Here is a 22,770-nt window from a genome sequence, read left to right as displayed (position 1 = left end):
CACTTCAGACAAATATTCTTTGGGGAAGCAGTCTATATACTACCTTGAAAAAAAATGATATTCACACCTTTGTACGTTTTTCACATTATGTTGCATAAAGGATACAATTCAAAAGGCATTAAGATAGAAGTTTGTTCCAATGACCTATACAACATACTCTATACTTTCCAGTGTGAAAGAACAATTATAGAAATATTCAAAAAGAAACTGAGAATAAAATTCTTGATGACACAAGTCTTCAGAATCTGGAAAAGCTAAGAGAAGCTAGTAAAGTAGTCAGGAAAGCAAACATGCAACAAAAAAAAAAACACAGCCAATACGGTAAAATGGGGAGGACAAGACTTTTTTTTTTTTTATTAAAGATATGAATATGTAGAAACTGATAAAGATCAGCAATCCCCCCTTAATATATCTGTTCTGTGTTCACAGATGAAGGGCCGGGAGTGGGACTGCAGAAGACAAATACAAATAGTGTGGTAGACCCTGAATGATTTTCAGAGGACTGTGTTTGTGAGGAGATAGCTAAAACAAAGGTAGACACAAGGGGCCCTTTTACAGAGTGGTGGTAAGCCCAACATGGGTTTACCGCATGCTAATCTGGAGCTACCGCCGGATGAACTTAACGCCACCTCAATGGGTGGCATTAACTGCTGCCCCTTGATAGCCACGTGGTAAGTGAAAGCTTACCGCATGGCCATGCCATGTTTTGGCCTTTTTACCTGCTGCAGTAAATAGGGCCACAGCGTGCAGCAAAAAGGGCCCCGGCCACTAGCGCAGGACCCTTTTTACCGCAGAAGGCCTGTCTGGTAAGGTTTGCCTTTTTACAGATGATACGAAAATATGTAATTGGGTACACACTCCTGATGGAGTAGATAATGTGAGAAGAGATCTAGCACAGTTTGAAGAATGGTCTAGAATTTGGCAGCTTAGATTTAATGTTAAAAAATGCAGGGTCATGCATTTGGGTTGCAGAAATCTGAAAGGAGTAGTAGAGGGGGCAAAATACTTCCATGCACAAAAGAGCAGCAGGACTTGGTTGTGCTCGTATGCTGGCCAAACAGGTAGAAGAGGTAACGGTAAAAGCCAGAAGGATGCATGGGTGCATTGGGAGAGGAATGGTCAGAAGGGAAAAAAAAAAAAGGTGATAGTGCTTCTGTACAAGTCTCTGGTGAGACCTTATTTAGAGCACTGTGTACAATTGTGCAGACCACACTTTCGAAACGATATAAACAGGATGGAGTCGGTCCAGAGGGCAGCTACTAAAATGATCAGTGGTCTTTGTCACAAAAATGTAAGAAAGGGGCAGAGAGGAGACATGATAGAGACGTTTAAATACATTCATGGTATAAACGAACAGGAGGCAAGTCTCTTTCAATGGAAAGGAAGCTCTGAAATGAGTGGGCATAAGATGAAGGTGAAAGGTGACAGACTCAGGAATAAACTAAAGAAATACTTCATCATAGGGGAAGTGAGTGGAACAGCCTCCTGGTGCAGGTAGTGGAGACTAAGACTATCTGAATTCCAAAAAGCATGGGATTTCTAGGGAGTGGAAGGAATCTTAGATGGTATAAATGGGCAGACTAGATAGAAAAAGATGGCAGATAAAAACATAGGCTATATAGTCTTTATCAATTAGAATGTTCTCTCGCTATGCATTTTCAGATTGAAGTTTTAGAGAACAGGTTTAAGTCTAGGAAGTTGCAATTTTTCTCTTTCCTGTACACATTTGCTCTCTTTAGAAATTCTTTTAAGAAAATATTTTAAAGAAATTTTGGGGATGGCTAATTGTGAGACAGACCACTGTTATGTTCAATTTATTTATTTAAAATACTTATATTACACATGATCTCAGCAATTCTCAGCGGATCACAAATAGAACATAAACAATAAAATGGATATAATACGTAACTATCAAAAAGCAATTTTGCTCAGAACATTGAAAGAAAAGAACTAAATTTTAAGGTAAATTTTTTTTAAACAAACGAAACCTCAACTGCCACAGAGGGCCGTAAGAGATGACCTTTCACAAGTGGCTACAATCACTGATTTCTGAAGGAGTTCTGAAAAAAAGAAACCGCAGAAAACAACTCCCAATTGGGAGAAAAATACTGCTGTTTTTTTTTTTTTTTTAGAAACAAACGGACACTACCATCCTTACAAAATTCTAAACCAGCCTCTTCACTCTGCCTTCGCATTGGCTCTGGACGCCATCAAGTCGAACTGAGGAGGTGTCTAGCGGTCCACAAGGAGCTGGAAGGCCTGAAGCTCCAGCTTCTATTCTCCTGCATTCAGGAGACAGAGACTGAAAAAGTCTACCTGCACGTTGTCTTTGCCTGTAATATGGGCTGCTGAGAGAGCCTGCAGATGCGTCTCTTCCCACCAATAGAGACTCTTTGCCTCTAGGACCACCACCCTGCTTGTTGATGTACACCACTGCCATGGTGTTGTCAACTGCATTCTGATCACTTTCCCTTCCAAAATCGGCTGAAACTCCTGCAGAGCCAGATGGACCACCCAGGCCTCCAGGCAGCTGATGGACCAGGATGCCTCCTGGCCTGAGAGGAGCGCAGAAAAGCTGTACCACACCTCAACGCGGAGAAAATAAAACTGAGGAACACATTCGCGCGACAGGCAGGAAATCGGTGCGTGCTGCACGCGTGCCAGAAGACTCTGGCAAAACGTTTTTTATATTTTGCTTGCAAAATGACGATTCCTGGGCCGACACGGACGTCGACCACATGTGAGAACAAGCTGCCTGCTTGTCCTCGAAGAATAGTTTTTTCCATTAGTTTTCAGAGGCCAAAACCTCCTACCTCAGGTCAGGTCGCTGCTGTTATGGTATCCTCTCCCGACTTGAGGAAAGAAGTGTTGGTCTCTGAAGTCTAGTCAAAAATGTATTAAAATTAGTCCAATAAGGTATCATCTTATTTTCTATTTTGCATTTTATTTGTATTTATTAACCTTTATTAACACAGCTACCACATTACTTTATCCAAAATTAATAATAACATTTATTTTCTCTACCCTTGTTGTCTGGCCATTTACTTTTACCAATTGTGTTGGTCCCTTTCTCTTGTTTCTGCTTTCCTTCATCTTATCTTAACTCTCTTGTCAGGGTTTCCTGTCCATTTGTCATTTTTCTCCCTCCTGTTTCTTTCAGTTTTCTTCAATTTATTTTTCTGCCTCTCTGTCCAGATTTAATTCACTCAATGTGTAATTAAACTCTGGAATTCGTTGCCAGAGAATGTGGTAAAGGCGGTTAGCTTAGCGGAGTTTAAAAAAAAGGTTTGGACGGCTTTCTAAAGGAAAAGTCAATAGACCATTATTAAATAGACTTGGGGAAAATCCACTATTTCTGGGATAAGCAGTATAAAATGTTTTGTACTTTTTTGGGATCTTGCCAGGTATTTGTGACCTGGATTGGCCACTGTTAGAAACAGGATGCTGGGCTTGATAGACCTTTGGTCTTTCCAAGTATTGCAATACTTATGTACTTATGGCTTTTCACCTTCCCCTCACCCTTGTTCTCCCCTATGCCTCCTTCCTCTTATTCTCCAGTCTGTTGCTAACTTTATCCTCTCCCCCTTTTCATCCAGCATATGCCCTCTCTCTCCCTACCCTTCCAGCATCTTCCCTTTCTTTTCCCATCCTTCCAGTGTCTCCCCCTTTCTCTCCCTATCCTTTCATCCAGTATCTCCTCTCTTTCTTTCACTACCCTTCCATCCACTGTCTTCCCTCTTTCTCTTCCTACCCTTCCTTCCTGCATATTTCCTCTTTCTCTCCTTACCCTTCCATCCAGCATCTTCCCTTTCTCTCCTCATCCTTCCATCCAACATCTACCCTTTCTCCCGATCCTTCAATCCAGTGTCTCCCTCAATCTCCCTCTTCTTTCCATCCAGTCTCTCTCTACCCTTTTCCATTCAACATTTCCTCTTTATCTCCATCCTTCCAGTGTCTCCTCACTTTCTTTCTGCATCCTTCCGTCCAGTCTCCCCTCTTTCTTTTCCTACTGGTCCATCCAGCGTCTTCCCTCTTTCTCTCCCCATCCTTCCATCCAGCATCATTTCTCTTTCTCTCCCTGACCTTCCATCTTTTTTGTCCTACCCATCCATCCAGCGCCTTCCCTCGTTCTCTCTCTATCCTTCCAGTGTCTTCCTTCTGCATTTTCTCATCCAGTGTCTCCCCTCTTTCTCCCATCCTTCCAGCATCTTCCTTCTTTCTCTCCCTCCTCCTTCTGTTCAGCACCTTCTCTCCTTTCTCTCTCCATCCTTCCAGCCATGGTCTTCCCCTTTATCCTCAATCCTTCTACCCAGCACCTCTCTCCACAGCTCTTTTCCATCCACTGTATCCACTCTTACTCTCCCCATCCACTCATCATCTCTCTCTTTCCCTCTCTTTATCCCTGCAGCGTCCCCACTTTTCTATCATTTTTCTTCCCCTCTCGTCATTTAGCATCTCCTGCCTCTCTCTCCATGCACCTCCTTCCCTTCCGTTCTCCTTCCCCTTGGTACCTTCTGTTTCCTCCAGCCACTGCAGCTTCTCTCGATGAGCAGCAGTGGCGGGAAAACAACAGAAAGCGAGCGTAAAGCTGCAGCCTTCAGGCACATGCTGTCAGCTCTACCAGTCTTCTGCCCCGAAAAAGGGAAGTTGATGTCAGCGGGGGCAGAGGACTGGCAGAGCAGACAGCGAGTGCCTGAAGGCTGCGGCTCTGTGCTTGCTTTCTGTTGTTTTGCCGCTGATGCTGCTCATCAGGAGAAGCAGTAGTGGCAGTCTGTCTCAGCATAAGTGGGAGAATTTCCCACTTTGGCGGGAGATGACCCGCCAAAGTGGGAGTCTCCCGCTCAATGTGGGAGACTTGGCAGGTCTGCCCCTGCTCAGCTGCTGACTCTGAAGGTTGTGCAGTGTGCGACACCAGCATGCCCTACCCCACGACAGATGCCCTACCTTGGCCCAGGGCTCCAGCATATCTGGAGTTCCCGGCTACCTACATGCACCTAGATGGAAATTCTCTACTTAGTACTTTAAATAGCATTAGCCCCTGACAAAGGGCATGAAGCTAGCCAGGTCAATTGAATTCATTTTATTATTATTATTTTTTTTTTTTTTGGGGGGGGGGGGGGGGGGGGGTATATGTGCTGCCAAAGGGAGCACTTTTGGAAAACCTGGGAGCTGTAAGAGGAAGCCTGTGGGGCGTACACCCTAACGGGGTGAAAGGAAATAAGGGTGGGGGATGGGGAGCTGCACCCCTTGGGCAAGGCACTGCAGGACTAAGCCAAAGCCTCACATAGTGGCACTAAGAAGTGAGACTGGGGACTGCAGAGTCACGTTCAAAGCTCAACCAGGTACAATCCTGAGACTATGACTTGAGAGCGGCCATTAGGCTTGACCATGCTGTGCAGCTGTAGCCAGCAGAGCAGGGAGCTATGCTAAGGACAGGAGCATCATCAGCACAACATCACCTGCTGAAGGTAGAGAAAAATACTGGATTGCTTCAGGGAGCAATTCTGCTTATGCTGGTAATGTCACTGGCAGAATTCAGTTTTCTCTACCGCCATCTGCTGGTAGAAAGGGATAACACCCATTGGTTCAAAACAGTGGAGCTGATGCTAAGAAAATAGTTTTCGTCAGATTGAAAAGTGACTAAATCATTATTTCTGTCTTATTACCTTAGCCTCTTCCACATAAGGTGAGAACAGTCTAGGTCGAACATAAATCCCTGCATTTTTCTGCCGCAACCAGGCATTTGATTTTCCACCTTCAGCTGTTGGTAGCATGTCTGATGGAGGTGTACTGATCAAGCTTCTCTTCATCTGTGAATGACACATATGGACAAAAAAATGCTACTGAAAAATGTTTTAACACAATGCAAGAAATAATTCTTTTCTTCTGCATTACATCTATCCTCTATCCCAAACCTGGCTGCTTTTAAACTTGCTCTGGATATGAAAGGTGCAATGAATTTATAACATTAACTACACTCATGCTCACTCATTGCACCATTATCAATAATTAATAATTGTATACTAATGATACTTACAGATAAATAAGGGTATGTTTTGGAAGTAACAAAACAAATAAATGGTTTAAGTATCAGGGCTGGTAGTAAATTGTAGACGCCCACAAACAACCTGAAGAACAGTGGGTAGGTCCTGCTTCCCTCCTCTTCTTAATCATCCCTTCCCAGGTTCTCACCTCCCACCTCCCAGTCTCTGCACTGCTTTTCCTCTAGAGGGATGTCAGTCGTACTTGAGAATCAGCAACTTCAAAAAGAAAATTCAGTGTGGGGTTGGTGAACCCTTGTATATTCAGAAGCCAAGAAAACTCATAAGGGATGAGGGCTTATAGGCCTAACACTAATTTTTCTTTTCAAAGTGGCTGCTGAGGCACCAGCATCCCTCTAAAAGGGCTTGACAAACCCTAGGAACCAGGTCACCATGGCTGCTAAAAAAAAAATAAAAAATCAGATCTGGAGCCTACATTTCTTAGTGTTAAGCAGGACATATGGGCAGCAGCATCAAGGCTGTGTAAAGCACACATCATGGTTCTGTTGCCCTTCCTCTCTCCCCCCCCCCCCCCATCAGTCACACACCCAGCTCTACCCCCCCCCACCTCGTACTTGCTTCCCCTTCCCAAACAACCCCCGGATTACCCTCCTTCATTTCCTTTCTCCCCAGTGCTTTTTGGCAGAAGAGAAAGAAGAGGAGAGCAGCTGCATGTAGAGCAGCAAGCTCCTTCTATGGCACGTGACTCTGCCTATTGAATTTGAACCGCATGAGACACCGTAGAGCCCTATGGTTCCAATTTAGCAGGCAGAGCCAATAAGGTTCAACAAACAGCTGTGTTTTCCTCTTCTTCCATTTCTGCTTAAAACGTACTGAGAATAGAAGAGATGGAAGGTAAGCTGGGGAATGCCGTGGAAGGTGTGCATATCAGAGCAACCAAAGGGAGGCGAGGAGGGCGAGTTGGAGGCATTATGGGCGAGGTGTGGATGTGCAGACCCGAGATACTGCTGGTGGGGAGGGAGAGATGTGGGTAATGTTTTGAGTGCTGAGAGAGAGAAAGCACGAGAACTGCAGAAGTGTATTGGGGGGAGGATGGAAGGGGGGTTTGAGAGCCAGCTACAGTACTGTGACTGCTGGGGTGGGGAGGGGTTTGAATGAGCTATAGTGGTGTGTGCATTGAGGTGGTTGAAAGGATTTATGGGGGGTATAGGCTGGGGAGAGGGTTCAGAGAAACTACTGAGTCTGTGTGCTGGGGGGATGCGAGAGAGATCTTGGGTGTCTTTATGGGTGGAGGAGGAGGTTTAGGAAAGAGCAATGGGGATGTGTGTTCTGAGGAGGGGTATGAGAGAGGAACAGAAAGAAAATTGAAGGGGGGTCTTGCAGGGAGATGAAGAAGGGAGAAAGGAAGCTAGGGGTGTCCACCATGGAGGAGGGACAGAAACACTGGGGACTTCTTAATGAGGAGATTAGGAGCAGAAGGGGCCCCACACACTTAATTAGGAGATTAGAGGGGAGGGGGAGCAGAAAAGAGGGACAGAGATTCTTATGCTAGGGTGGAGGAGAGATTCAGAGAGGTTGCTGCTGCAGAGGTGTGTGGTTTATGAAGAGGCTTTAGGCTGGGCTGCTGAGAATGGGTAGATGAGCAATAAGGAGGGCTTAAGCTGCAGCTGCTGAGGGTGGGTGGATGATGGAGAGAAGCTGAACCTGCACCTTCTGAGGGAGGCTGGGTGCAGTTCCACTCACCTCCAGTGGAGAAAACTTTACCTTTTCGCCCACTGCTCCAGCTAGAAGAGCCTAAAGCCTCGCTCTGTTGCCAAGGAGGCTAAAGATGAGTCTGCTGGAGACAGGTGGGTGGGTAAATAGGGAGTGGCTGAGGATGTGCTTGCTGGGGGTAGGTGGAGAGTGCAGCCTCAGAACTAGTCCACTGTCCACCTGCCTACAGCAGAAACAGAATTAGACTCTCTCCACTGTCCTCCCACCCCAGCAACTGCAGTCTAAAGCATCTCTCTCCATCATCAGAGAGGCTGTAGCAGCTGGGAGCAGATGGTTGGCACCAAAATCTGTCCCTTTCTGAGTACATCACCTAAACCTTTACCTCTTATTCCAATTAGATTACTGTAGTCTGCTCCATCAACAAAGGTTTTAACTACTTTTGTAATAAGTAGCTTGCTGTACCTCATTTTGAGCACATTATGACTGGGTGATTGATAAATGCTCATAATTTTTTCTTTTAATTGTCAGTCATTCCAAATCTAGCTCCCAGATTCTAAGACAATTTGTCAAGGCCTGCTTTAGAGGTCAAGCTGTAGAACCAGATGGAGGCATGGTTCTAGTGAAAATGTTCCAGGCTTTATCAAAATCTGGCACCAAAAGTAATTGCCTGCAGTGTCTATTCCTAAATTCAAATTTGTTAATTCCTAAATATAGTTCATTCTTCACATATAAGTTAAATTCTAGATCAATTAAGTGTATGGACAAATAAACCAGACTTGCTCCCGCTGTCCCACAAACAGTATTGTGTTATCAGTGTCCTCTGTTAAACAAGAACGCTTGCTCAAATACAGTAGCTAAATGAAAATGAAATGAGGAAAAAAGACTTCAGTTGTTATCCATTCAAATTAAATTTCATAAGTTCAATTATTGGACTTAAAAAACCCCCAAACAAACCCTGCCTTTTTCAATTCATTTATATTTAAGAAATATTTTTCTTCAATTTATAAAACTGATTATCAAATATATTATTCTCACAATTTATCTTAAATTCATTCTTTATATGATTATCATCATCTTTGGAGTTCATCACCCAATAGAGCCCTGCCATTTCACTTCCAGGCTTCGTCAGGGGTGTCAGCAAGGTCCTCTTGATTCAACTAATCGGCAACAGCCAAAGCTAGAAGGATGCTCGCATTGGGAGAGGAATGGCCAGTAGGAAAAAGGAGGTGATGATGCCCTGTATGATTCTGGCGAGACCTCATTTAGAATACTATGTACAATTCTGGAGACCGCACCTTCACAAAGATATAAACAGGATGGAGTCAGTTCAGAGGGTGGCTACTAAAATAGTCAGTGGTCTTCATCATAAAGCGTATGGTGATAGCCAAAGAGGTCAATAAGTATACTTTGGAAGAAATGATAGTGGGGATGGGACGACTTCCCTATGAAGAAAGACTAAGGAGGCTAGGGCTATTCAGCTTGGAGAAGAGATGGCTGAGGGGAGACATGATAGAGGTATATAAAATAATGAGTGGAGTGGAACAGGTGGATGTGAAGCGTCTGTTCACGCTTTCCAAAAATACTAGGACTAGTGGGCATGCGATGAAACTACAGTGTAGTAAATTTAAAACAAATCGGAGAAAATTTTTCTTCACCCAACGTATAATTAAACTCTGGAATTCGTTGTCGGAGAAAGTGGTGAAGGCGGTTAGCTTAGCAGAGTTTAAAAAGGGGTTGAACGGTTTCCTAAAGGACAAGTCCATAAACCGCTACTAAATGGACTTGGGAAAAATCAGCAATTCCAGGAATAACATGTATAGAATGTTTGTCCGTTTGGGAAGCTTGCCAGGTGCCCTTGACCTGGATTGGCCGCTGTCGTGGACAGGATGCTGGGCTCGATGGACCCTTGGTCTTTTCCCAGTGTGGCATTACTTATGTACTTAAAGAGAGGGGAGATATGATAGAGATGTTTAAATACCTATCTGGCATAAATGCATAGGAGGCAAGTGTTTTTCAACTGAAAGGAAGCTCTGGAATGAGAGGGCATAGGATGAAGGTGAAAAGGGATAGACCCAGAAGTAACCTGAAGAAATACTTATTTATTTATTACATTTGTACCCTGCGCTTTCCCACACATTGCAGGCTCAATGCGGTTTACATAGTAAATTACAAATTAAAATCACAGTTTTTAAAGAGAATATTATGAACTGTAGTAAATGTAGTGAGAGTGGGGTTTTGGGGAATAAGTGAATTAAGCGTGTCGGGGCAAACAAGGTAGGAAAAGCAAAAGGAGAATGGAGTTGGGAGGGGTGAAGAGATGGAGAGGAAAGATAAAGGGCAAAGGATTGATAGGAAAAGATAAGGGAAGAAGAGATTGGAAAATATAGTCAAGGTGTAAAAATCATGGACCGAAGTTAGGAGGAAGAGTTTAGTTAAGTAGGGTCAGGCGGGTAGGCTGTCTTGAAGAGATGGGTCTTGAGCATTTTCCTAAAGGGAAAGAGTGGTGAATTTGTGGAACAACCTCCAGGTGGAGGTGGTGGAAACGAAAATATCTGAATTTAAGAAAGTTTGGAACAAGTACATAGGATCTCTACGGGAGTGAACAGGAGAGTAGATGCAGACTAGACAGACCACATATGGTCTTTATCTGCCTTAATTTTGCTGTTTCTGTATTTGAAAATCCTTATCTTCATCAAAATGTCACCTACTCAGCTGCTTCTAATTTTCATCTTTCCATATGTAAAAAAAATAGTCCCACGAGCTTTTATAGATACTATTTGGTTTCAGAATCAACAAATTATCTCATTGGTTCCACCACCAAATGACACAGACTAGCCACCTCATTTGTGGGGGTCTTTTACAAAAGTGTGCTAGCGTTTTTAGAGCAACAATAAAAGTTAGCACACACTAACCATATAGATGCCCATAATATTCCTATGGGCATCAATGCAGTGTGTGCTAATTTTTCGCACACGCTAAAAATGCTAGCGCACCTTTGTAAAAGGGACCCTCGGTGCATTTCGTTTCATCACCATCAAAAAAAGCATTCCATTATATATTTACATTTCATCTATTTGGCACCGTGCTTTTAAACGTGAAAATCTATTTTTTTTTCTTGTTGTATCAACCTTAAGTCTGTTGCCACCTCTTTCTACTTGGGGTACGTAACTAAAATAAAACATTTCAGCGATTCAAACACATGCTGATATTTTAAACAATGTTTTAGTAATAGAGCTTCCTCTTTTCTCTTCTTAAGGCAGTAAGTATGTTCAGATATCCTTTGTCTAAATGAACATGAAGGTTTTCTGACATATGGACACTGTGACAAAACTGTGGGTTGTAAGCCTGTAAAACTGCCTTGATTTTTGAAGTGTATTTCTCTAGGTGGTGCATGTTTATGTTTAAAGCTGTTAGAACTGACTGTTCCCTCTTTAGTTAACACAGATAACCTGCAGTAATGTGGCCAGCTACTTTTAAAACTTGTTGTTCTGGGCTCCGATTGGCCCAGGAGCTCAATTCATCTAGTAATGTACTGGTTTTTCCTCCAGTCTTAGCCAGGGAGAAAAGAGAGAAGGATCTCTTTGCTGAGGCCCTGTGAACAGTTATATGTCCTGATCTCCCCTGGTACTATTTAGATAGTGTTATAATTGAACCATATTTCAGTTACCTGCTATTGATTAAGAATCCTGGTGGTTTGTGTGTTGGGTCTGTGAGTGCTTTCCAGGAACTGTGGGACCACTGGGAGTGTGACCCCAGGAACCTAGAAATCACTGAGAACACCTTGAGAGCGGGAGATTCACCCAGAGGAAATTGGGACCCAGTCGGTGGGAGAAGGGTGCTAGTGCAGAGCACAAGTGGCAGGTGCAGGCGGACCTGAGCTGTTCTGGGGATAGACCCTCTAAGTGGCTGCAGGGTAGCTCCAGGTGGGTGGCTAGGCATTTCATGACAGACACATTGTGATATATATGACTTGATCTCTACTACATGTAGTCAAATGTTTGAGTACGTATGTTGCTTCAAGCAAAAGAGGGACTTTCTATAATACGATGGGGTGCTGGTTAAAATATTTCAAGACTACTCAATGATTTTGCAGGAGCGCCTGCAGACATTTACCTATTTGTTCAGCATAACACGTTAAACAAATTTGTTTTATACTTTTATATCTTATCTTGCGCTTCTTAAAATATACCACAATGGGAAGTGACAAACTTACAACATCCCTAATGCAGCACAGGATTGTTTGAATTGGCTGCAGGAATCGTCAGAGACTAAGACTTGATAGATGGACAGTGGACTTGCCTGTCTAATTACTACAAGATCTGGATTTGCCATTCAGTATTATTAGCTTTGTGTTTATATTCACAGTCAGTTTGGAGGGGGGCTTCAACTTGTCTGGTTGATTTGGCTGTTACAAGGTATCATTGGTGGACTGGTGGGGTATGGGACCCCATCCACCAAATGTGGGTCTCCTTTTTACCACACAGAGATGTGGGATGTCTGGGGGGTGATTGGGGAAGGGGATGACGAGGGATGGAGGCTTAGGGGGATTTTGGGTGGGGTGCTGCGTGGGTGTAGTTCTGGGGAAGGTTTGGAAATCTTTGTACTGTTGGCTAGGGCTGTTAGGGTTGGAACTTGGGGATCTTGACTTTCAATATGCTGGGATGCCCCCACTTTGTTTGTTTCTGGGTGAGGCTAGGCACCTGGAAACTGGAGATCCATGGATTTGGTCTGTCAAAGCATGTCTTTTCAGTCAAGGCCACCGAGTGGCACTACTAACTGCAATGCATGGATTATCTTTTGGAATGTAGGTGGGATCACTTCGCCTATAAAACATACAAAAATTTTAGGGTCTTTGAAACGGCACAAAGCTGACATAAGTATTGTGGAGTGCAGGGGATATGAACTTGGTGGTGGACCCCCTCTCTGTACTGCTCCTCAGGTACCTTGACAGGGTCCTTGGGGGGTACTGGGGAGGTGATGGCAAGTTACATACTTTTAGTAGTGCCCTTGATTTGTTAGACCCCTGGAGGCTTCTGCATCCCGAAAAGAGGGATTTCACCCATACATCTCGAGCACACCACATACTTTCCCGCTTAGACAATATATTTTTGTGAGAAGTGCATTGTTCCAACATGTTTCTTCTGCCATCACAGGCCCTTTAGAACTTATTGCCAGAGGAAGTGGGAACAGCAGTTAGTATATCGGCTTAAAAAAAGTTTGGACAAGTTCTTGGAGGAAAAGTCCATAGTCTGCTACTGAGAAAGACATGGGGAAAGCCACTGCTTACCCTGGGATCAGTAGCATGGAATGTTGCTACTATTTGGGTTTCTGCCACATACTTGTGACCCAGATTGGTCACTGTTGGAAGCATGATACTGTGCTAGATGAACCATTGGTTTTACCTAGCATGGCTATTCTTATGTTCTCAAGAACCAAAAAAAAAAAATTAAAAAAAGCACCAATCCATGAATATCACAACAAAGGAAAAAAAAATTTCAAAACATAGCCCTCTGCAGGAAAAATCATGGTTACAGTCTTTTGGGACATGGATGGTATTGCTCACATGGATTTCCTTGAACCTGGTACAACCATCAACTCAGAAGATTTTCATTGGAACACTGAAAACTTTGAAAGAATGATTGGGAAGAGTTCAGAAGTACAAGGAGGAAATTTTGTTGCAACATGACAACGATAGGCCTCACAAAGCAACACCACAGAAGCAACTGTGGAGATGGGTCTTACAGTTTTACCCCATCCACTCCAGACTTAGCGCCATGTAATTTACATCTTTTTCCAAAACTGAAGGAATACCTTCAGGGGCATCTGTTTTACTTGAATGAAGAGGTGGAAAGGACTGTGAGCGACTGGCTGAAGAGACAAGATATGCAGTTCTTTCGCAATGGCTTTCAAAAACTTGTCCATCGTTAGCAGAAATGTGTGGTGAGTGGAGATGACTATGAAGAAAAGTAAGTACAAGTAATAAAAAAGCAAGTTTGAAGCATTATTTTCATTTTTTATTCACCGTAATATCTATATTTAAACAGAAGGTATGGAGGTGGAGGCATTACTTTTCATTCAACCTTTATATAAATTGGCAATTGATTGCACAAATACAGCACCCATAGTTGTACCTGAAATAATATATATCTTGTTGGGATATAAAATAATTTTCTTTCAGAGCTAGCTTGCCTAAACTTAATAAGAAATCTGTAGGAATTTGACATGGCTGAGGTCCATTTCAAAATAAGTTTACATGTATCATACAGTCTTTTGATTCTACTTCATATCTTCTTATTAACTCTGTCAACATCTGAGAATGCATGTTAGGACTCTGGATGCAACTGAGCAAGTTCAAGGAATAATTTCTTCTTTAAACAAGAAGTGTGATCTGAAGACTCTCAAAAACGTTATCTTTGTTCCTCTGACTTTGTTAATCAATAAATCTTTGGTGGAAGATAAATTTCTAGATTGCTTGAAAATGGAATTTGTTTGTCCGCTGTTGAAGTAAATTAGATTCTCAGTTTCCTGATAGTTATCATCCCACATCATTTTTTATCTTTTCTTTCCAAAGTGATTGAAAAGGTGGTGCTCTCACAGTTGCAGGATGTTGACACCAGTGAGATATTGGTGCAGTCCCAACTTGAATTTCATCCAAAATATAATACTGAATTATCATGCACTTAGGAACTGGATTTGATAGGGGATAGAGTACTTCATGGTTACCCTTGATACTTCCGCTGCATTTGACACAGTGAATCGTAAAATTTTGTTTTAGCACATTAAGATCAATTGGTGTATTTTACTATTCGGCCAAATACGAATAATGGGCACTGAGCTTTAACTTAACAAGTAATAAAAGATGCAACGTGAAATCATAGATCAAGTGTTTATTTCAGTAGGATTTAGCACAGATTATTCATATTCGAATTTAAATCACTATTCAGCCGGCACTATTCGGGGCCAAATGAAATATTCAGTACAGTCCTAGTAGCCAGGCAGGTTCTGGATTGGTTTGCATAATATCTGAGTTCCTCTTGATGTGATGTGAGATTTCATCTGGTGTTCTGCAGGGTTCTGTGTTATCAGCAACGCTGTTCAATATCCACATTGCTCCTATATACAGACTATTCTCATATTTGAATGTTTCTTACAGACTGTATAGAGAAGACCTTCACGTTTTTTTGTTTCCTGTTAAAACATCACTATCTTCTTCCATTGAATTTTTGGGTTTTTATTTATAAACTATTAAAACCTGGTTATCTGCAAACTGTCTCTGTCTTAACATGGATAAGACACAAGTCCTATTTCTTTCTTCCTCTTCTTTCACATCTTGGCCCTAAAAGTTTTCTATGGATAGTGCAAACATTCATTTCTTTTTTAAAAAATGTGTGCTATTTAGGAGTGTGGTTAGATTTCACTTTGTCCTTTTGCCCATAGCTGAAGGCAACAGTTTGTATAATTTTGTTTAAACTTAAGATTGGCTCATCATTTGTGTGACTTGCTAAATCCCAAAAATTTTAGAACAGTAATTAAGATCTGGATTTTGCCCTATTTGGACTATTGTAATGCTTTATACTTAGGCTTACCATCAAGTAGGCCAGAATACAGCCACATACATGATTTCTGGTTTAACATGTTTTGATCACATTTGCCCTGATTTGGCTACTTTACATTTTTTAAAAATCTTATGCTGATTTTCAAATCATTGAATCACGAGGTCCTGTTGGTTTTTGCAACTTTACTGAAAATTTACTGCCCATCAAGAGCGTCATATTCTGCTGATAAAGACCTTTTGCTTATACTCTCTCTTTGAGGCAAATATGCCTGGAGGAATATTGACACACCCATTTTTTGATGTTGTTGCTTCAGCATTGTGGAATGCACTACCATCGGATGTAAGACAAATCCCCACCGTAGGTGCTTCTCATAATCGGCTTAAAGCTCATCTATTTAGACAGGCATTTGCCAGTATTTTGAGTTCTACACCTTAATATTTATTAGAAGATTAGATAATTTACATAGGCTGGTGTTCAGGTTATACTATGACTATGTCTATGGTAGGTTTTTAGCCAACCTTAAATGTTTGGCTCTGGTATTTAATTTTTTTGTGGGTTTTGCCTTATTTGGCTCTAGTAATATATTTAATTATTTTTGTTATGTGTTTTGCCTTATTTTTTTTCTTGTTTTATTATGAATGTAATTGTTGTTACCCGCCTAAACTAGAAATCAGAACATTGTTGCTGCTTTAATAAGACAAAAGAAGAGGCATCATTAGTAAAGCACTGTTTGCAATAACAGCATGAGACTGAATCACTGAAATGCTTTATTTTGGCCTATATACCCAGAGTATAAATGGGTGGCAACAGAGACTCAAGATACCTACAACAAAAGCAAAACAGATTATCAGTTTAAAAAGCATAGAGCCAAGCGGAATAAATATGAAGATAGAATGGAATACTTTTTGTGAGTGATGCAACAAAAAAGATGATTTGTTGATTCTGAAAACAAACAGTACATATAAAAGCTTGTGGTGTTATTTTGCATATATGGGAAAGATAAAGAATAGCAGTGGTTGTGATATTTTGATGAAAATAAGGATTTTTAAATACATAGACATGTTGATTTCTTTTGTCTTTTTGATTAGGTGTTAGAAATTAGTTGAGTTAGTAGGATCTTGCTAACACCCTGATGAAGCCTGAAACCAAAACAGCAGGCCTCCATTGGGTGATGAATTCCAGAGATAACATTTATATGAAGAATTTAGGGTACATTCACTGGTATTAAAATAATATATTTGATAATTGTTTTAAAAACTTAAAAAATATTTTTTAAGTTTTTAAAACACAAATATATGGAAAAAACTGAAAAGTGATAGAATTTATGGCAACCCACTTGAATGGGCAACAAAGGAATAGCCAACTGAAGTCTTTTCCCTCTTTTCAATGCCACTTAGTTATTATGGTATTGTGTGCTGATTTACAGCAATAACAGGTTATTTTGCCTGATTCACTTTTTGAAGGTATTAATTTGCTTTGCCACATTGCATTGTCCAGTACTGAAAATTAACTTACTGAATCACTCAACACTTCACTATTAGTGGGCAAGATGTGTTCAATTCGGACAAAAGGTAACAGAGAAGACAGGATCTCCCTCAGCTCCTCAACGTCTAGGTCCCGCCTCTTTACACCTCGTTTGTTCACGCTGTGAGCGGTCCCACTCAGCAAATTAGGCTCTGAACAGATGGGAAATAAAGATAGGATTTCCAGATGAATAAATGTTTGGAACTGGAAGACATACCCAGGTTTTTATTCCAGTGAGTGGGTGACAAGATTGTTTTTGCTTTACTGTAACAGGAATATGTCATAACTAAAAAAACAAATGACTCGCGTCAGACCTTCAGCACACCCAGGCATATACAGTGCAATCCGCTTAAGTGCAAGGGTCTGGGACCAAAGAAATGCATGCAGTTAACTGGAGCGTGCACTTAACCGCTGTGACCCAAAGAAGCTTGACATCTGATAAACATATGTACAGTACTGTTTATTATTATACATACAGTATACAGTCTCCGTTAACTGACGTTAGGCTTACTTGAAGTAATCGGTTATAGTCCTCTGTACACTAATGGGTCTGTGACTTTCATAGACTATGTCTGCCAGGCGGTAAAAACTGTCATAGCACTGACATCCAGTGGCCTTCAGATAGGCCCACAAGGTGTTGAGACTCTCCAGCGCTCTTGCAAAAAGTGACAGGTGGAGGTTGTTAAATTTCGTCAGCATGTGCCTCGCTGCTCATTTCATCCTCTGTTTCATCATCAGCCGTTGTTGCCTGTGTGTAGGCGCATATCTCCACATCAGTGCTGTCGTCAGCTGTTTGTAGATCGTAATCAACAGCTATGTAGCGATGAAACTCCTCTTCAGTAACACCGGCTGGGATGTCAATAACCTGTTCATCTGACGCATTTGCAACAGCTGCATCTGTTTTGTCCCTCTCCACATCCTTAATAAAGCTTGCCCGCTTGTAGCTTCACAATGGCTGCCTGTGTAACATGATTCCGGGCTTCTTTCTGCATATGTAGAGAATCCAACAGCACTTTTATCCTTGCCAGTCTGGTCATCCATAACGCTCATCAGATGATGTAGCACAAGAGCCCGATAATGTTGTTTGAAATTGGCTATTATGCTCTGATCCATAGGTTGGATCAGAGAGGTAGTGTTTGGTGGCAGGAAGACCACCTTGACGTTAGACAGCCTGACATCATCCCTGTGTGCAGCACAATTATCACAAAGCAACAAAGTCTGACGCTTTTGTGTCCGCATTCTAGTGTCTAACTTCTTTAGCCACTGCTTCCAAATTTCCCCAGTCATTCATGAATTTGCGTTAGCCTCGTATGACACAGGAAGTCGCTTAACTTTCTTGAAGAAACGGGGCTGTTTGCTCTTTCCAATTTCGAGGGGTTCCAACTTCTCACTCCCATCCATATTGCAGCAAAGGAGGATCGTCAGTCGGTCCTTCGACGTTTTACCTCCAGTAGTTTTGGCATGTTTGAATGCAAGTGTTCCATCAGGAATCGCTCGCCAGTAGAGACCGTTTTCGTCAGCATTGAAAATGTCACGAGCTGCAAACTCGTTCAAGATGGTAGGAAGAACTGAAACCACCCAATTTTCAGCACCAAAGTTATCAGCGTCTTGTTTCTCACCATGCTGTTTTCTTGAATTTTATGTTCTTCCTCTTCTTCTATCTTTCCAATCATCCAACAGTGGCTATGAATTCAGTTAGTCCAAGACTCTCAGCTAGCTGGTTAGCTTTTTCCATAAGCAGTGGACCACTAACAGGAAACTGTCTGCTCCTGACTCGAGAAAACTACCGAAGAAGAGCATCTTCTACCTCCTCAGCTTTTCCCGCCTGTTTTAATTTCTATTGTGGATTTGTATTGTTTTGCCAGTCTTCCAGAAGCTGGTCTTTCTGCTTCAAGACATGTGAAATTTGACTGGGATTGACACCATATTCTTTAGCAATAGATGCTTGACTGTTTGTTTTCTAATTTTTTTAAGAACTTCTATTCGTTCAGCCAGTGTTAAATTCTTACAGTTCCGCCACTCTGATGAGCGTTATGGATGACCAGATTGGCAAAGATAAACGTGTTGTTGAACTGGCTCGTAATCTATCACTGTTGGATTCCCTACATATGCAGAAAGAAGCCTGGAATCATGTTACACAGGCAACCATCGTGGACTTCCAGAAGCGGGCAAGCTTTGTTAAGGATGTGGAGGGGGATGCAGCTGTTGCAAACGTGTCAGACGAACAGGTTATTGATATCCCAGCCGGTGTTACTGAAGAGGAGTTTCGTCGCTACATAGCTGTTTATTACGATCTACAAACAGCTGACGACAGCACTGATGTGGAGATATGCGCCTAAACGCAGGCAACAACGGCTGATGATGAAACAGAGGATGAAATGAGCAGCGAGGCACATGCTGATGAAATTCAACAACCTCCACCTGTCACTTTTGCAAGAGCGCTGGAGAGTCTCAACACCGTGCGAGCCTATCTGAAGGCCACTGGATGTCAGTGCTATGACAGTTTTTACCGCCTGGCAGACGTAGTCTATAGAACTCACAGACTCATTAGTGTACAGAGGACTATAACTGATTACTTCAAGTAAGCCTGTCCGTTAACGGAGACTGTATACTGTACGTATAATAATAAACAGTACTGTACATATGTTTATCAGATGTCAAGTTTCTTTGGGTCACAACAGTTAAGTGCACGCTCCGGTTAACTGCATGCATTTCTTTGGTCCCAGACCCTTGCACTTAAGCGGATTGCACTGTATGTATGTGTATATATATATATATATATATATATATATATATAAAAAGACGGTTTAGAAAGATAAGTGATAAGTTTATATACACACACAAAAAAACCCCGAAGACCAGTGACGACTTGGGGGTACTACTTCAATGGACTATAAGTATACTGTTTCATGAAATAACCCAGCTGAGGTCTTCATAAAATTACAAAAAACATTTGATCTTTGAATTGTGAATCACATAGACCACTTGTGTTTCATGGTGACTGTAACTATAAAACACGCATCCTTAGTATTTTCAAACATGATCTTGTTTATGGTTTCTCAAAATATACATGTCACGAAAAAAATCATTAAAATCTGCTTGTCAGCATTTTGTGAACTATTACATCTTTCTGAACTGCATACATTGATATCCTATCAGCCTATAATCTGTTTTCCAAGGCAGGGTTCCAACTGACTTCAGAACACAGTAGGCCAACCCTAAAAATAAACAAATGCACATTTCACGTTTCACACAATATTTTTATAATTTAAATGGCAGGCTGTAATGGACCCATTCCATTTTTCAGCAAGTAAAATCAAGTCCGTATCAGGTCTGTTTAGTGATTATTTTTTGTTTCAATACACGTTTTTATTTAAAGAATTAGACACTCACAAGAAAATAACCAACAAGCACAAAAACACATTTCTTGTAATATCTCTCTACCAACAATGCCCCCCCCCCCCACATCTGCCCTGTTTAGCAATATTATGATGGAGATTTCGAGTCACCAATACCTACTGGCTTATGTACTTCACAGGAAGCTTAGCAAATTTATCTGAACAGACTATGAACTAATAACAGTTGTGGAGGTTATAAACCACTAATCCCTTTATATCTAAATGCAGTGTACAATAAAAATAAATTTTAGAATTTATAACAGGCTCTAAGCAGAATGTTTAAAAGTCTAACACCCCCTTCTCCCCTTTTACAAAGCCGTGCAAGTGGCTGCCTGTGCGGTGCTGCTGACACAGCCCATCAAGTGAATGGGCTGTGTCGGCATTACCACAAGCATTTGTAAAAAAAAAAAAAAAAAGGGGGGGGGGGGGGGGGGAGGAATAAATTAATGACCAAAAAGCGGAACAATACAATTTAAGGCTAGCAACCTATCACAGTATTCAAAACTGGAAAAATAAACCATCATACAGGAGAACCAAATAATAATGAACCCCCCCCCCCCACCACCACCACAATCATGGAAACTTTCTCATAAGGATAACGTGAAGTTGCTTACCTGTAACAGCTGTCTCTTAGTTTTATTAAGGTTCTTGTCACTAGAGACATCGAAGTATACATATACAAAAGCCTCCTTCCTCAGTGAAGGAAGATGACATCCGATAATAGTCTACTTTCTGACCTTCTAAAACAGAAAACTGGCACTTTCCTGTATTGAACTGTTGCAAATAGATCACGGGAGTTTCCCCGCTAAGAGAATATACTGTTATCCACATTGTAACTCGGGAGCCTCGAAGATCCTGTCAGTAACCCAGCCTGTCTGCTAGAACATCATCTTTTCCTGCCAAATAAGTGACTCATAGATGCTTTGCAGAAGTTAGCTTTGCTGTACGGGTTGAAAGCTTGCCAGACCAAAATTCATCTAGCCCAGCATCCTGTTTCAAAGAGTGGCCAATCCAGGTCACACATACCTGGCAGCATCTCCTGTCTTAAGAGAAGAGACAATGTTCCTTTCTGTTTGTACAAGAAGAACATGGCTATCTAGTTGTTTAGACTGGGCCAATTTCACTGACCATTTAGATTTCTCCAAAATTACAGCCCAACATATGGCCCTTACCTCCAGAAGTTAACTCCAATTTGTTCAGGATAGACCGGGGACCTGAATGTAAAGCCTATTTAGACGAGATCTTCAGGACAGGTTCAACACATCTTTGCTTAAGATAATTCTGTATGGCAGAATTTGAAAGGACATGACTTGGGCCAAAGTAGAACAGGAGAACCACCAAGATAGGGAGTTTTTGTCCCACTGAGACTTTAGAGTGTACTTTTCTAACAAGCTACATAGATGGACAGGCCAAGTGAGTACCTATTTTAAAAAGGCACATAGGCACTTAAGCATCTTTATAAAACACTAGCATCTGCCATTTTGGAGATGAAGGTCTGGAAGCAGGAGTGAGTGTGCATCGCTACTGCCTTGTTTAAGCTAGGGGTCTGGGGACCTTGAGCACTAAAGGCCACTAAACACTGGGAACTTTTATTTGTTTTTAAATTCAGGGAAAGGAGAGATGGATGCCGCTAGATACCAATGCAATATTTTTAAGTTGGAAGGTGGAAAGTCATGTCAGGGGAGCTGCCACTAGACGCTAGGGCAATTTCTTTTAAGTAGGGAGACAGGTGGCCAGTCAATCCTCTCTGGTGGCGTGGCTGGTGCCGGTCACCAGGGCAATTTCTTTTAGGGAGGGAGAGAGATGGCCAGTCAATCCTGTCCAGTGGAGTGGCTGGTGCTGGTTATGTTGAGGGGATGGGAGGGCTACTAGACACCAGGGAAATTCCTTTATTTTTAATATCAGGAGGAAGGGGAGGAGGGAGCCAATCGTTGTTCAGGTACTGGTAGGAAGGTGACATTTCGCAACAAGCTGCAGATTACTGCTGTGATTTTAATGCAGCAGTAGTTTGCAAGCTCACTGCTTATGGCATACGGCAGTATTTTTGGAGTGATTATGTTGGTGCGTTGCATTGGCCCCTGAGTGCCACACGTATGATTATGTCCCAACTGATGTCATATGCATGCACTCAGTGCAAAGAGCTCCTGAGATCACAATATCTTCAGGCTACAGTAGCTGAGGCAGACAGAGATATATAGAGGAGACCTACAAGAACGTAACAGAAAAGTCCCACCTCCAAACTGGGAAACTTTATGTTGCAACGCTTAAGCTGCCTTGGAAATGAGGTCATCTTACAGGAACACATCACCTTGGTGAGACAGGAACAATCCTGTAGACAGAACATGCCCTCCAGGGAATGTAATATCCTTTTGCACCGAGGATGACTCACCTTTTCTCTCAGGTATTCCTGGGATCGACAGCCACTTAGGAGCATGCTTTGGCTGAAATTTGTTCTTGGTTTTGAACTTTCTATTTCTACTTTAGTTGTTCTCTCTTATTCTCTCCTGTTTTTTTTTATTTGTAGTTCCTTTCTGTTTTCCTATTTAGTAAACCACTTTGATTGTCCCCTACTGAAGG

The 22,770-nt window shown here is 41.9% G+C and overlaps 1 protein-coding gene across 1 annotated transcript in view; it reads right to left on the bottom strand.

The window, feature by feature from the left end:
• Positions 1-22,770, bottom strand: part of BTBD7 (BTB domain containing 7) — a 143,395-nt gene that overhangs the window by 23,747 nt on the left and 96,878 nt on the right. Inside the window, 2 exon segments of the mRNA XM_030215226.1 lie at positions 5,667-5,810; positions 16,787-16,947. Coding sequence (XP_030071086.1) covers positions 5,667-5,810; positions 16,787-16,947 — 305 coding nt within the window.

The sequence above is a fragment of the Microcaecilia unicolor genome, chromosome 9 (assembly GCF_901765095.1).
Source record: "Microcaecilia unicolor chromosome 9, aMicUni1.1, whole genome shotgun sequence".
In the NCBI taxonomy this organism is placed as follows: domain Eukaryota; kingdom Metazoa; phylum Chordata; class Amphibia; order Gymnophiona; family Siphonopidae; genus Microcaecilia; species Microcaecilia unicolor.
The sequence above is the reverse complement of the archived record's forward strand: the minus strand, read 5'-3'. Positions and strand labels throughout refer to the sequence as shown.